The 15,311-nt window shown below is 34.9% G+C and overlaps 1 protein-coding gene across 2 annotated transcripts in view; it reads right to left on the bottom strand.

Moving 5' to 3' along the window:
- Ophn1 (oligophrenin 1) overlaps nt 1-15,311 on the bottom strand; it is a 379,198-nt gene that overhangs the window by 187,995 nt on the left and 175,892 nt on the right. For both annotated transcript variants that reach the window (XM_027935819.2, XM_071606174.1), the window contains exons 6-7: nt 6,294-6,395; nt 20-130 (exon numbers count right to left, since the gene is read on the bottom strand). In XM_027935819.2, coding sequence (XP_027791620.1) covers nt 20-130; nt 6,294-6,395 — 213 coding nt within the window. The remainder of the gene's footprint in view (nt 1-19; nt 131-6,293; nt 6,396-15,311) is intronic.

The following is a 15,311-nucleotide window of genomic DNA, read 5'->3' as shown; positions in this document are numbered from 1 at the left end:
ATCAGCAGACAGAACTTACTGGCTCCACAATATTGAACTTCTTGGATTCCTGAACTTCCTGGATTTGATAAACGTAGTCGAGGGAGGACTCAAAGAAATTGTGCCTCTCTTTGTCCACCTGGAGATCTGCCTGTATAAGAAGGGCAATACATGTCACAAGTAGGCATTGTCATTCCTACAAGTCAGTCCATTTAGACTTAACAGAATTCTAGAGCTAGGAAAGAATTTAACCACTAATTGCTATCTTATTCCTTTATTTTACAAAGAAGGAATATGAAGTCAAGGAATAAAAACAACTAACCCAAGACTTTAAGTTTCTAATCCAACATGTAAGAAGCTTAGAAGTCTTCACACCCATCCTCACAACAAGAAAAAAGCTGAACAAGTGGAAAATCAACTCTTCTTAGAGTCAAAAGAGAACTGAAGTCAGAGAAAAACTCCTCCCTCAAAAACTGGATAGAGGTGAACACAGAGAATCAGTGTATGCCAGAGCAGAAGATCAAAAGCTATAGCCAACTGTTAAGGGATTACAACTAAACAAAATATGCCAAGCCTCAGGCTTATTTAAGAAGAGATCTCTAAAGAAATCTAAAGATAAAACAAGAATGCCAGAGTAAACTTTAGCCTCTGACACTGAGAGAGACTGCAAATTAAGCACAACCCAATGTCAAGCCAGATAACCGCAGAACCTCACACTAAAAATCAATGTACCTCAGTTCCTTTTACCCAAACATCATCTCTGGCTTGTCAATAAGAAATGTTGAAATGCTTTTTTAAAATGCACAGTCTGAACAAAAAGAACAATCATCAGAAACACAGGCAAGGAAGAGATTATGGAATTACTAAGATCATGAGAATATCATGATAAGAATTAATAACTACTATTAATATGATAAGGACCCTAAGGAAAAAAGAAGACATAATGCAACAAACAGATGAGTAATATTAGCAGACAGATGAAAAATTGAAGAAAGGATTCAAAGGAAAAGGAGGAAATCTAAAACACTGTAGTGCAAATGAAGAGCGTCTTTATGATCAAAGTTCCATGCAATTACCTTTCAGGGGTCCATTAGTGGATAGGCCAAGGTTGAGGAAAAAAAATCAGGGAACCTGGGAGCTAACAGTGTGGCTCAATGGTCTAGTGCTTGTCTACCATGTGTGAAGCCCTGGGTTCCATTCCCAAAACCACAAAAAATAAATTGTCATTGAGCTTGAAGATATATCAACATAAAGCTCAAAAACCAAAAGGCAAAACAATTGAAAAACATGAAAACATGGAGTAGAATATCCAAGAATATGGGACAATTACAAAAGGATATATATATTTTTTTTTCAAAGTACCAGAAGAAGAAGACAAAAAAATAACAGAAGAAATATTTGAAGTAATAATAACATAATTTTCCAAAATGAAAGACAGATACTACCACAGATCCTGAAATCTCAGAGACTACCAATCAGGATAAGTATCTAAAAATCTACACGTAGACATAACATACACAAACTGCAAAAAATGAAAGACAGAAATCTTACACAAAGCTAGAGGAACAATGAAACAACTTACCTACAAAGGAACAAGGATAAAATTGTATCAGATTTCTTTTAAGAAACCATGTAGATTTCTGGTAAATTGATAGAATTGAAGACTATCATGTTAAGTGAAATATACCAATCTCAAAAAACCAAAGGCCAAACGTTCTCTCTGATGTGTGGATGATGACTCATAATAGGTGGTAGGGAGGGAGAGGTGGAGGTTCACCAGATTGGATAGGAGGGAATGGGAGGAAGAGTTGGGAGTGGGAATGGGAAAGACAGTAGAATAAATTTGACCTAAATTTCCTATGTTTATATATAAATACACGACCAGCATAACCACAAGAATGGGAAGTTATATTCCATGGGTGTATGTCAAAATAGATTCTATTGCCGTGTATAACTAAAAAGAATAAATAAAACAAGGACTATAAAAATAGATGGATAGATAGATAGATAAAAAGAAAGCAGGCAAATAAAAGAGTAGAGTAAAAATATTAGGGTTTGTTTGTTTTGATTTGGGGATTGAACCCAGGGGTGCTTTTTTTGAGACTTTCTCAAACAAAAATTGAAGGAATTTGTTGCCAGTACACTTTGTCATATAAGAAATGTTTTAAGTTGTTCTCCAGATAGAAGTAAATTATATAAATCATAAATGGGGTCCACATAAAGAAATAAGGGCACTACAGAGGTAGTAAATGAAGATAAAATGAAACTTACGTATTTCTTTTTCTTAATTGATCTAACATATAAAGAATTTGTCTAAAATAAGAACTGCACAAAATATCTGACAACTATAGTTTACTAATTAGTGCAAGAAATAACAGCAATATTATAAGGTTCTGCAGGGAAAAACTCTGCTGTAAAGTTCCCATACTAACCAGCAGAGTTATTTGAAAGTGGCCATGAATTGATAATGAATATTATAAGTTCTAAGCCACAAAAAATATAAAAAATAAGAAAATATATGACAGTGTGCCAAGAAAGGACAAAAAATAAAGCCATATAAAATTTTCAATTAAAATAAGATGTGGTAGGAAAAGACTGAAAGTCAAAACTGAAATGAAGGGCAGTAAATGGAAATTAATATTGAACATGGTAGATACTACTCCAACAATATTAAGGATCACTTTACATATCAATGGTCTAAATAAACCAATTGAAAGATAGACATTGCAAAGCATATAAGAGCCAACTACATGTTATCTACAAGATATCACATTAAATATAAAGGTAAAAACAAAGTGAAAGCAAACATATGGAGACAGATATATACTATATACTAGCATTAGTCAAAAGAAAGCTGGAATAGCTATATTAATTTCAGGAAAAGGACAGTATAGAACAAAGAAAAATATCCAGGAAAGGGGGATACAACATGATGAAAACAGGTCAATTTTCTAAGAAGGTATCATAATCCTTAATATAAATATGCTTAGTGTTATGGTTTGGATGTGAGGTATCCCCCCAAAGCTCATGTGTGAGACAATACAAGAAGGTTCAGAGGAGAGATGATTAGGTTGTAAGTGTCTTAACCTAATCAGTGAATTAATCTCCTGCAGGGATTAACTGACTGGTAACTGAAGTGGTAGGGTGTGGCTGGAGGAGGTGGGGATTGGGGCTTTGGGGTATCTGGTGAGTAGAGTCTCTCTCTGCTTTCTGATCACTATGTGAGCTACTTCCCTCTGCTACACTCTTCCACCATGATGTTCTGCCAATATTTCATCACCTCGAGCTCCGAGAAATGGGGCTGGCCTTCTATGGACAAAGACCTTTGAAACTAAGCCCATAAATAAAACTTTCCTCCCATAAAATTGTTCTGGTCAGGTCCTTTAGTCACAGCAGCAAGAGCTGACTAAAATACCTAGTGACAGAACATCAAAATACACAAGGTAGGACTAGCATTGTAGCTCAGTGGTAGAGCACTTGCCTAGCATGTGTGAGGCACTCAGTTCAATCCTCAGCACCACATAAAAAATAAATAAAAATAAACTTATTTTAAGAATACATAATGTAAAAAATGATAAAACTGTAAAAAAAAAAGACATATGCTCTATCAGAGCTGGAGACTTCAGTACTCTTCTGTCGGTAGTTGAAACATTCATAAGGCCTGAAATCAATAAGCACCATCAATCAAATGAATATAACAGACATCTATAGAATATTTGATCCAACAACAGTAGAATATATATCGTTCTCAATGTCACATGGAACAATCATCAAGATAAACCAAATTCTGATACATAAAATATACTGGAAAAAATTTAAAAGAATAGAAATCATACAAAGCATGCTCTCAGACCATAATTAAGTTATTCTAGAAATCAATAACCTAAAAATCTAGGCCCCAAAATTTGAAGATTAAACAGTATATTTCTAAATAACACCTTGGTCATAGAGAGTCTTAAAGGAAAATTTAAAATATTTTTAATTAAATTGAAGTACAACTTTGTGGGATGCTGCTAAAAAAGGTGCTTAGAAGAATGTTTATAGCATTAAATGTACAAAGTAGAACAGAAAAAAATTCACTATTAATCTATGATTCCATTTTAAGAAAACAAAAGAAGAATAGTAAATTCTACCCAAAGTAAGAAGAGAATATAAGAGTCTAATCAGGTTAATTAAGAAGGAAAGAAATACAGAAAGAGTGAAGACACAAATAACTAACATCAGAAATGAGGGACCATCACTGCTGATGCCATATACATTAAAAGAGTAATTAAAGTAAATTATGAATAATTCTATGCCCACAAATTTAATAACCTAGATGAAATAAACTAACACCATGAAAGACACAATCTTCCAAAACTCACACAAGATTAAACAGAAAATCTGAAGAGGCTTGTATCTACTAAATTGAGGCAATAATGAAAAGCCTTCTAAAACAGGAAACACTAGGCCCAGCTGGCTTCAATGGTGGATTTTGCTGGACCTTTAATGAAAAAATGATGCCAAGTCTGTATAATCTCTTTCAGAAAAATCTCTTTGGACCTGGTAACATGGGCACCCTCTATATAAAAGGTATTAGAATTCTAGGCTCTCTGAAGAAAAGGTGTTCAGTATAAGCCACATTGTTAAAATAGGCAGTTTATGCAGTGAGCCATTCTTACTATTTAGGGAAACTTTTCAATCAATGTAGAGAACTGTTTACCATTCAAAAGTTTCCTGATATCAGCAAAAGTCTAATCTTATAAAAATGCATTTCTCAGTACAGCAGTTCCAAGCCTTTTATGTAAACTCTTTTCTGTAAAGGTACACTGACACAGAATAGTCAGAAAAGGAATAAAATAAAAGTAAACACGAGGAAAATGATGGAAGACTCTAGATTTTATCTAGTTTATGGAAGAGAAGCAGCCCTTCTCCATTCAAAACTAATTTTATCCATTATAGTTGCTCATGACTTACCACCTTCAATCACTTCAGATGTGATAGATACCCAATAAACTGGTTATTAGAGGTTGAGATCCAGACTGCTACAATCTGCATGACCTCGGACAAGATGAATTATAAGAACCTTGTCTTAGTCTATTCCTTCTTGTTATAATAAAGCATTTGATACTAAGGATTTTATAAAGAAAAACATACACTGGAGAAAAGATATCTTCTTCAACAAATGGTGATGAGAAAACTGGAAATCTATACATAGCAAAATGAAATTAAACCCATATCTCACCCTGCATGAAACTCAACTCAAGTAAATCAAGGACTTAGGCACTAGAACAGAGACCCTATCCCTACTAGAAGACAAAAATAGGCCCAAATCTACATCATGTCAGCTTAGGGACTGACTTCCTTAATAAGACTCCTAAAGTACAAGAAGTAAAATCAAGAAACAATAGTGGGATAGAATCAAACTAAAAAGTTTCCTCATGGCAAAGGAAACAATCAGGAAAGTGAAGAGAGAGAAAATCTTTGCCACCTGCACTTCAGATAGAGCATTAAACTTCAGGATTTATAGAGAACTCAAAAAAATTAACAGAAAAAAGAGAAACAACCCAATTCATAAATGGGCAAAGGTACTGAGCAGGCACTTCAAGAAGAAGAAATATGATTGGTCATGAAATATATGGAAAAATGTTCAGCATCTCGAGAAATGTAAGTTAAAACTACACTGAGATTTCATCTCACTCCAGTCAGAATGGGAATTATCAAGAATACATGAATAGTCTTACAATGCCAACTGTAAACTACAAAATGGCAGGAACCTTGCTTATTGTCTCTGTAGACCTGTTACACCCAGCACAGTCATTGGCATATGATAGGTACCCACTGAATGATGGCTTATTTGAACAGCAGCCACTGCAAGTCCCATATAAGCAGTAGTCCCAGTGCAGCATTCCCCTTCCCCTTCCACCCAAAAAGATAATGAAAGATCTCAGGGAAAAATATAGAAGATCTCTTCCCGATCATCAAAACACAGCACTAATTTAGTTCTTTCCTCTTGTGGAATTTAGAAACAGAGACTGAGAAACGTGAAATTGGAAGAGACTCTAGGTGTCAGAGTTCCACTCCTCTTACATATAGCACGACTGAAGCCAAGAATGAAGTACCTTATCCAAGGTCAAACAGGGAGTTGCTGGAAGAGCTGGCTCAAGAAATCAGAGGGCCTTAGTTCCCAGGCCAGGTTTTTAACTAAAAGAGCTCCTAATTCACATGGTTCCCTGCTGAGACAGAGTTTGGGGAAATCCTTGCAACAGAAAGTTGTCACTGTTTCTAAGGCATAGCTAGTAATAGAATTTAGGAGCAAGGTTTCTGAAACATACCTCTTGTAATTGAGATTCTTTCTTTTTAGATGACAGATGTAAGTGCCGGTCCAGTAAAGAATAAAACCTTTCACCATCCTTTTCAAATTTCTTTTTCCGCTCCTACACATGGGAGAGAAGGTACAGATTAAATGTCATTTTAGTTCTGTGGACTTAGAAATGTGAATGAAGAAGAGAGTATCGGGTTTCATGTGGTCAATTCCTCTAGCTCCTGGGAAGGAAGAAAAATGACAGCAGAGAATTTGCTTTTGCAACAGGCTCAGCAGTTTGGACTTCCTCAAATATAACCCCAAACCATTCTATATCCAGAAAGGTCAGGTCATATTGACATAGCTGAAGGCTCTGGGAGATGCAGCTCAGAAAATGGCATTTAAAAGGGGCCACTGTGATAGTTACCTTTTCTTCCCTCTATTGTTTTATGCATGCATTAATCACTCATTCATTTTTTAAAAGGAAGAAGGAACACAAGAGTGAACTAAATATATCTTGGAAAGGTTCATCTACAATGCATTCAGATAGCCTCATAATATGACAAACATTTTTAAGACAATAGGAACCGGGACTGTCTCTTTGAATGAATTCTTCAGTATTATTCAGCATTTCACTGTTATATATTAAAAGCTGATGTTAACAATGGGATGAGGGGGAACCCTGGAAGATTTAGCTGCAAAGCAATATTCCAAAGCTTTACAAGTGATGGAGGACTTGGCCTTCATTCTCCTTGGAAATGATATTTAATTAAGTTCTCTGCTGCTCAGCACAAGTCGAAGTCACACAGTCTCCAAATAACACTAAAAATGACCATTTGTCACAGACTACTGCTGACATTGCAACTTTTCTCAGCACCAGGTTAGGAAATCCACATAAAGGGCTTATGTTGCTTCATTCATAGGAAATCCAAACTCCCTGAGCACCTCCCTACAATGTTCCAAATACTAGTAAAGATTCAGAGATGAGAAGGGAAAAAAACCTCACCTATGGTTTATTGTGCAGGAAGCTAGGTAAGAGCAGAGTGATCAGTGACCTGTGATCAGATTCCTACAAGGAATATGCTTTTGACTACATTATTTTTAATGGAAAGAAAAAAGTAGGGAGAAAGACAAAATTAACTGAGGACTCCATCAGGCTGGGCACTGTAATGGATATTTGAAATCTATTATCACTTTTAGTCTTAACAACACTAAAAAGTAGATATGGTAAAGAAATGAAGGTTCAAATGAGGTGACATAACTTATTCAAAGTCACATAATATACAGATCCATCTGACTCCTTCCAATAGTGAAATACAGCCCAAAATATCATGGGGGAAATAAAACTCAGGGGGCTAATAAATCAATGATCAGGAAGTTCTGTGAACAAAGTGGAGGCAGGTCTATTGTCCTGGCCCTAAGACACCAAAACACAGAAGGTAGAGATATTCACACAAAACATAGGCAAAACTGTTCCTCCAGCTGCTAAAACAATTTAAAGTAATGATTATTTGAGGAAAGCATGGGAGCCAGCACATTCTCCAGGAATAGATAAAATTTCATGGGCTAATTTCTCTTATACTTCCATTTTTAAATAAAAACCATGAGACATAACTCACATCATAAAATTCATGTCCTTGAAGTATACAATTCAGTATTTTTTCAGTGTATTCACAAAGGTATATAACTATCACTGCTATCCAACTCTCAAATATTTCAATTACCTCAAAAGAAACCGCATACACATTAGCAGTCACTCCCCATTATTTTACCAAGCCCACCTTCAAAAAGCCACAATCTAAAATCCATGGATTTTTGTATTCTAGACTTTTCATGTAACTGGAATCATGCATTATGGCCTTACATGACTGGCTTCTTTTGCTTAACGTGTTTTCAAGATTCATCCAACTTGTAGCACATTATCAGTATATCATCCTTTTTTATGATGGAAAAACATTTGAGTATATGGATGCACTATATATGTTATCAATTCATCAGCTGATGCACACTTTTTATTATCTTTTGGTTATATGATACTGCTATGGATATTCATGTACAGAATTTTCTGTGTTCATGTTTTCAGTTTCCTGGAGCATATATCTAGGAATGAGGAATTGACTTTCTGTTTTGTTTGATTTTTTGGTGCCATGGATTGAACCTAAACATCGAGCCACAGCCCAAGCCCTTTTCAATTCATTTATTTATTTTGAGACAGGGTATGGCTAACTTACTGAGGCAATCTTTTAATTTGGGATATTCCTGCCTCAGCCTCCCAAATTACTGGGATTATAGGGATGCACAAACACATCCCATGGAATTGACCTTTTGAGGAATTGACAAACTGCCTTTCCAGAATTGGAGTACATTCACACAGGAATATGTATAGAGTTCCAATACCTTTACATCCTCACCAAAATGTAACTAACAAAGTGGAAGTGAAGTGGTATCTCACTGAAGATTGATTTACATTTTCCTACTTTTTTGTAACATGGCTTTTCATGTATTAATGAACCCTTTGTATATATTCTTCCAAGGATGTTTATTGAACTACTTTGGCCATTTTAAAATTAGATTTATCATTTTATTATTGAGTTATAAGAATTCATTTTACATATTCTCAATATTACATTTGCAAGTATTTTCTCCCACTCTTTCAGTTATCTTGGCATTTTCTTGATAGTATCCTTTGGAGAATTAAAGTTTTTAATTTTGTGAAGCCTATTTTTTCTATGGTTGCTCATTCTTTTGGTGATATAGCTAACAAACTGCTGCATATTATTTCTCCTCAGAGTTTCACATTTTACAGTTTAATCTTATATATTCATGTTGAGTAACTTTTGACCATGGTGTAATATAAGGCTCTAACTTCTTTCTATTGCTTGTCATGGGTCTATTCACATTTTATATTTCTTCATGAGTGCACTTACATTTAACTCTACTAAATTCAACAAACAGTGACCTAAGCCTACTACTTCTGGGATATCCCAACACTGGTTAAAACCAAGGACATTTGCCAGGCCTGTAATCCCAGCAGCTCAGGAGGCTGAGGCAGGAGGATGACAAGTTCAAAGCCAGCCTCAGCACAACCGAGGCACTAAGCAACTCAGTGAGACCCTGTCTCTAAATAAAATACAAAAAAGAGCTGGGGATGCGGCTCAGTGGTTAAGCGTATCTGAGTTCAAACAGTTTCTCACTAAGTTTCTGAGGCTGGCTTTGAACTAGCAATCCTCCTGCCTCAGCCTCCCTAGCTGTGGGGTCACAGTTCTGCCCACTGTGCCCAGTCCACTTTCACGTCATTAAGCCAATTCTTTTAGTATTTACTTCCACATCTCTAACATCTCAGAATAAAATTCCTAGTTGTAATTTCTTAAATGTTAATTTGTATGCATTATTTATTAACTTCCCATTACATAAAATATGGATTCTGCTGTCTCCCCTCTTCCTGTACCATTACAATCCCCACCACCATCATCACTCCATACCACTTCCCCCCTACACACACACTTCCCTTTCCCTCATACTCTTTATGTACTCTTCTTGTAATTTTGATATCTATTCAATATTTACATAATTGTGACTATATAAACATTATTTATAGATGATCCATAAAGTAGAATATGATTTATATTACTTCCTATGCAATGTTTTTATTCGTTAAATTCAATAATTGCCTTTTGTTTAGCTTTGATTAATTGTTGATTAGTTTTCAACATGCTCAGTACTCACTGATTTAATCTCTACCTCTCTTCCAGTTCTCTGAGTCTCAATATGTTCATTGATATCACTTGGTTTAAAAATAGTATTACCTAGAAACTTCTGATGTACTATTCTGGACCTGTAGTCTAAGTACCCAATTATCATTTGGGGAGGGTTTGCCTTTCACCTTGAGCCTAGGATTCCCCTTGCCTCGCTTCTATGTTGCGACTTTTCCATTTTTTCTGCCATATTCCATGTTCATTTCTCCTATTTACTTTTGTGTTACCATAAAATCCATTTATATATAGATACCTGAAAAAGGGCATATATGTGAGTTGAGAAACTTTCATGTTTAAAATTCATTTACTGACTTTCATTTTTAATTGATAGTTTGGCTAGATATAGAATTCTAAGTTTATAGGATTCTGTATCATTTCAGAGATATATAGATTTCCTGATAAGTCCTCAAGTTAAAAAAGAAAAAATCTATCTCCATCCCTCCTAGTGGGTACTTGATGAAACCTTTCAGTCTTTAAATTCAGTTCTTGTAACTCTAGGCCTTAGTAGAAATTAAATGCTTTTCTATTTGGTTCTTTTTAGTTATATACAGCATTACGATTCATTTTGACAAAATTATGAAAGCATGAAATATAATTTGTTCTAGGGGCCAGGGTTGTGGCTCAGCGACAGAGTGCTTGGCAAGCAGGCATGAGGCACTGGGTTCGATCCCCAGCACCACATAAAAATAAAAACAAATAAAATAAAGGTATTGTGTCCATCTACAACTAAAAAAAGTATAAAAATAAATATAATTTGTTGTAATTCATTCCACAGTACTTCCCCTTTCCCTTCTTTTCTCCCTTCCCCTGTTCCCTTATCTCTACTGATCTTTCTGCTGTATACTTATAGGTTTTTTTAAATTAGCCTCTTGTGTATGCATCACAGTAAATTCCAACACCTGAGAATCAATGAAGATTGTGTATATGACTATGAAATGCTTTTTAATCTGGGTTAGAGGATGTACTAATCATGCTTCCAACTTAGTTTCCTTGTATTTAGTCTATTCTCCATTGTTGAATAGTCTAAACCATTACAGCCCTAAACCGTTGGGTTCACCTCAGCAATAAATATTCTATGTGCTTCAAACAAACATGAGAAGTCAGATATTGTGGCAAATATTTCTTCCTTCTCAAAAATTAGTTGCATCATCTAAAACTTACTATGTACTGCCAAAACATGTACTAGAAATAAAGTCACCAGCTTCATGATAGATCAGAGATTCATATGGCAAAACAGTCAAAGGCTGTCCTTTAACAAAAAGCCTGCAAAGGAGATGAGCAGATTCTCTTGTGTCTGGCAAATATCACCTATTTTTTAAACTTTCTCTTGAAATTTGAATATTATACAAAAATCAGTGAGTATTTTTATGAATTGTTAACACTCCATATCCCTCACAACAAAAATAATAAAAATAACTAAATGATTCCAGCAGGAATTCTTAAATCTCACAAGGCAGGAAGGGTCAAGGAAAAAAAAAGAGGTAGAATATATACTGCAGCACTTTCTTCCCAACTAGGAAGCACAATCTCTACAGACTGAAATGAAAAAAGGGGGCATTTCCATTTCTGGAAGTATGGTTGATAAGATACACTTACTTTGAACTAAAAATCTAATATTCTGTATAAAGAACTGTTTAACTTTTAAAACTCAATTGCAAGACCTGGCTGGGCACAATGGTGCACACCAGTAATTCCAAAAACTTGGGAGGCTGAGGCAAGAGGATCACAAGTTAAAGACCAGCCTCAGCAAGTCAGTGAGACCCTCAGAAATTTAGGGAGATCCCTTTCCCCTACTCCCCCCCAAAAATAGCCTGGGGATGCAGCTCAGTGGTTAAAAGTGCCCCAGGATTTGTTTTCCAGTACAAAAAAACTGAAGCAAGACCTGTACAGAGTCCACAAAACAAAGTAAAACAAGAAGCCATGGAAAGGCATTATTCCTGTGAGTTTTGAAGAACTCTTGGGACCTTGAATTTCCACTTCCATCATCATAGGCAACACAAAGCACCCTTGAGTTTACCTTTCACTTCTGGCCTTTAATCCATCATCCATCGGGAGCCCATATCTATTTTTGGTGTTAGGTAGAAATCCAGTTTTATATTTCCCTATTTAGTGATTTAGTTTTCCCAAATTTTCCAGTCCCCAACAATTTGAAGTAGTGTTTTAGTCTTATATTAAATGACTGTATAATTGTGTCTGTGAGCTCTCTATTTTGTACCACTAGTCTTCTATTTGAGGGCCATACCAAACTGTTTTTTTTTATTGGTTGTTCAAAACATTACAAAGCTCTTGACATATCATATTTCATACATTTGATTCAAGTGGGTTATGAACTCCCATTTTTACCCCGTATACAGATTGCAGAATCACATCAGTTACACATCCACATTTTTACATACTGCCATACTAGTGTCTGTTGTATTCTGCTGCCTTTCATATCCTCTACTATCTCCCCTCCCCTCCCCTCCCCTCCCATCTTCTCTCTCTACCCCATCTACTGTAATTCACTTCTCTCTCTTGTTTTTTTCCCTTTCCCCTCACTTCCTCTTATATGTAATTTTGTATAACCCTGAGGGACTCCTTCCATTTCCAAGCAATTTCCCTTCTCTCCCTAATCTAAAAGATTAATGTTAATCTTTTCCTCATGCTCTTCCTCCCTGCTCTGTTCTTAGTCGCCCCCCTTATATCAAAGAAGACATTTGGCATTTGTTTTTTAGGGATTGGCTAGCTTCACTTAGCATAATCTGCTCTAATGCCATCCATTTCCCTGCAAATGCCATGATTTTGTCATTTTTAGTGCTGAGTAATACTCCATTGTGTATAAATGCCACATTTTTTTTTATCCATTCATCTATCGAAGGGCATCTAGGTTGGTTCCATAGTCTAGCTATTGTGAATTGTGCTGCTATGAACATAGATGTAGCTGTATCCCTATAGTACGCTCTTTTAAGGTCTTTGGGGAATAGTCCGAGAAGGGGAATAGCTGGTTCAAATCGTGGTTCCATTCCCACCAAACTGTTTTCAACTCCATTGACTTTGTAGGATGTTGTAGGGCCTGTTAAGAAAAATCTCCTTGTTTTTGTTTTCTTTTTTGAGGTTGGCTTAGCTATTTGTGAACTTTAATATAGACAAATATTAGGACAAAATCTGACTAAATTATAATTTTAGATTTATTGAGGAAAATTAACATCTATCCAATATTAATGCAAAATATGTGAGAGCATGAAATGTCTTATGTCTATTCAGATTTTATTTTGATTTTGATCCATTTCCTTTGCTAGACTTTTTTTTATTCATTGTGGTCTTAAGTATTCCTGTTATAAATAAGCGCTATATACTTTAGAGTTCTTATTGCTAATGTGAATGATATTATCACTCATCACAATTACTGGCTAATTATTTCAAGTGCTAAAATAATATTGAGTTTTATATAGGACTTCTAATTTCTATCCTGCCTAAATTTCATATTAGGCCTGATAAATTTATTGATGATTCTGATTTTTTCTAAATTGTTATATCATCTGAAAATAATGCCAAGTTTATAAATTACCATACCACCTTCATACCTCTTCATTCGCATAGCACCAACCAGGTCCTCCAGAATTGGGTTAAATGGTACCAGAGGAATGCACATCCTTTTCAGTTCCTCATCCTAAGAGGAATTTCTCTGTTAGGTATGTCTGATGTAGGCTTCTGTCATATAACAATTATTGAGTGAAGAAATTTCCCTTCAAATCTAGGTTTACTAAGATAAACACATGATGTTTCTTCTTTACACTAAGAAAGAAGGGAGTTACACTGACTGATTTCCAAGTCTGATTTTTGGGAGGAGGAGCAATTCCAGGGATAAATTTTCATTATTCATGATATATTTTAACACTGTTAGATTCAATGAGTTGATAGTTTATTTAAGACTTTGCAACTGTACTCATAAGTACAATGAGCCTTTTGTTTATGTTCTCATATTGTCCTTATCTCATAATTCAGGCTGCTTTTAGGATAAAATTTTCTTCAGTTTTTCTTTGTTATTATTAATAATGCTGTAACAGAAATCCTGAAAATATAGAAAGTTGATAAAATAGATAAAGCAGCAATTGTAATAGAACTTTTTAACGTGTGTTTCAGAAACTGCTATTAATGCTACAGGGAAAATAAGTGGCAAAATTTTAAGAATACAATAAGCTTAAGCATATACAGGACCATTACAAAATGTCCTAGATAATTTTTATACTTTCCTATTTTCCAGAAAATTTGTATACTCGTAATAATTGTTTCCTCAAAAATTTGATAGAAGTCTGGGCTGGGGATGTGGCTCAAGCTATAGTGCGCTCGCCTGGCATGCGTGTGGCCTGGGTTCGATCCTCAGCACCACATACAAACAAAGATGTTGTGTCCACCAAAAACTAAAAAATAAATATTAAAAGTTCTCTCTCTCTCTCTCTCTCTCTCTCTCTCAAAAAAAAAAAAAAAAAAAATTTGATAGAACTCAACAGAAAAGCCATACAGGAACAACTTTTTGTTCAGACATAAAGGGAAAGGAAATTTTGGAGTGCCATTTCAATTTCTATAACATGTATCAGTTTTACTCAAAGTCTGAATTTTCTTGTGCCAATTTTTTTGCACTTTATAGTTGCATGATTCATTTATGTAATGGTACATCAAGCATTACAAATTATGACATAAATTTATATTAAATAACTTAAAGGTTATTTATGACACTAGAAAAAAGTTACTAACAGTGTGATATGATCTCATTTATGCAAAATTATGCACAAATATGCACATATATCTAAAAAGGGTCTAGTATCCAGAATATAGAAAGAACACTTACAAATCAATAACAATAAGCCAAAATCATGGGCAAAATTCAAATGGACATCCTCCACATGAAAAGAAACTCAATATCATTAGTCATTGGAAATGCAAATCAAAATTACAAAGGTATGACCATATTATACCTACTATGATGGTTATAATAAAATTCATAGAAATGAAATGTTGTTGAGGATATGGAGAAATTGTAATATTTCTAAATGTAAAGGGATATAACACCTTGATAAACTTTTTGTCATTTCCTCAAAAATTTAAGCAGAGAATTACCATATAACCCAGTAATTCTGCTACTAGATGTATGCTCAAAAAATTGATAATAGGAACATAAATAGACAACTGTTTCCATGTTCATGGTATATAAATAAAATTAAAGGATATTCAGTAATAAAAAAGGAGGAAATTTTAACAAGTGGCACAACACAGATGAATGCTGAAAATATTATGCTAGCCAGGTGCAGTGGCTC

The sequence above is a fragment of the Marmota flaviventris genome, chromosome X (assembly GCF_047511675.1).
Source record: "Marmota flaviventris isolate mMarFla1 chromosome X, mMarFla1.hap1, whole genome shotgun sequence".
NCBI lineage: Eukaryota > Metazoa > Chordata > Mammalia > Rodentia > Sciuridae > Marmota > Marmota flaviventris.
The sequence above is the reverse complement of the archived record's forward strand: the minus strand, read 5'-3'. Positions and strand labels throughout refer to the sequence as shown.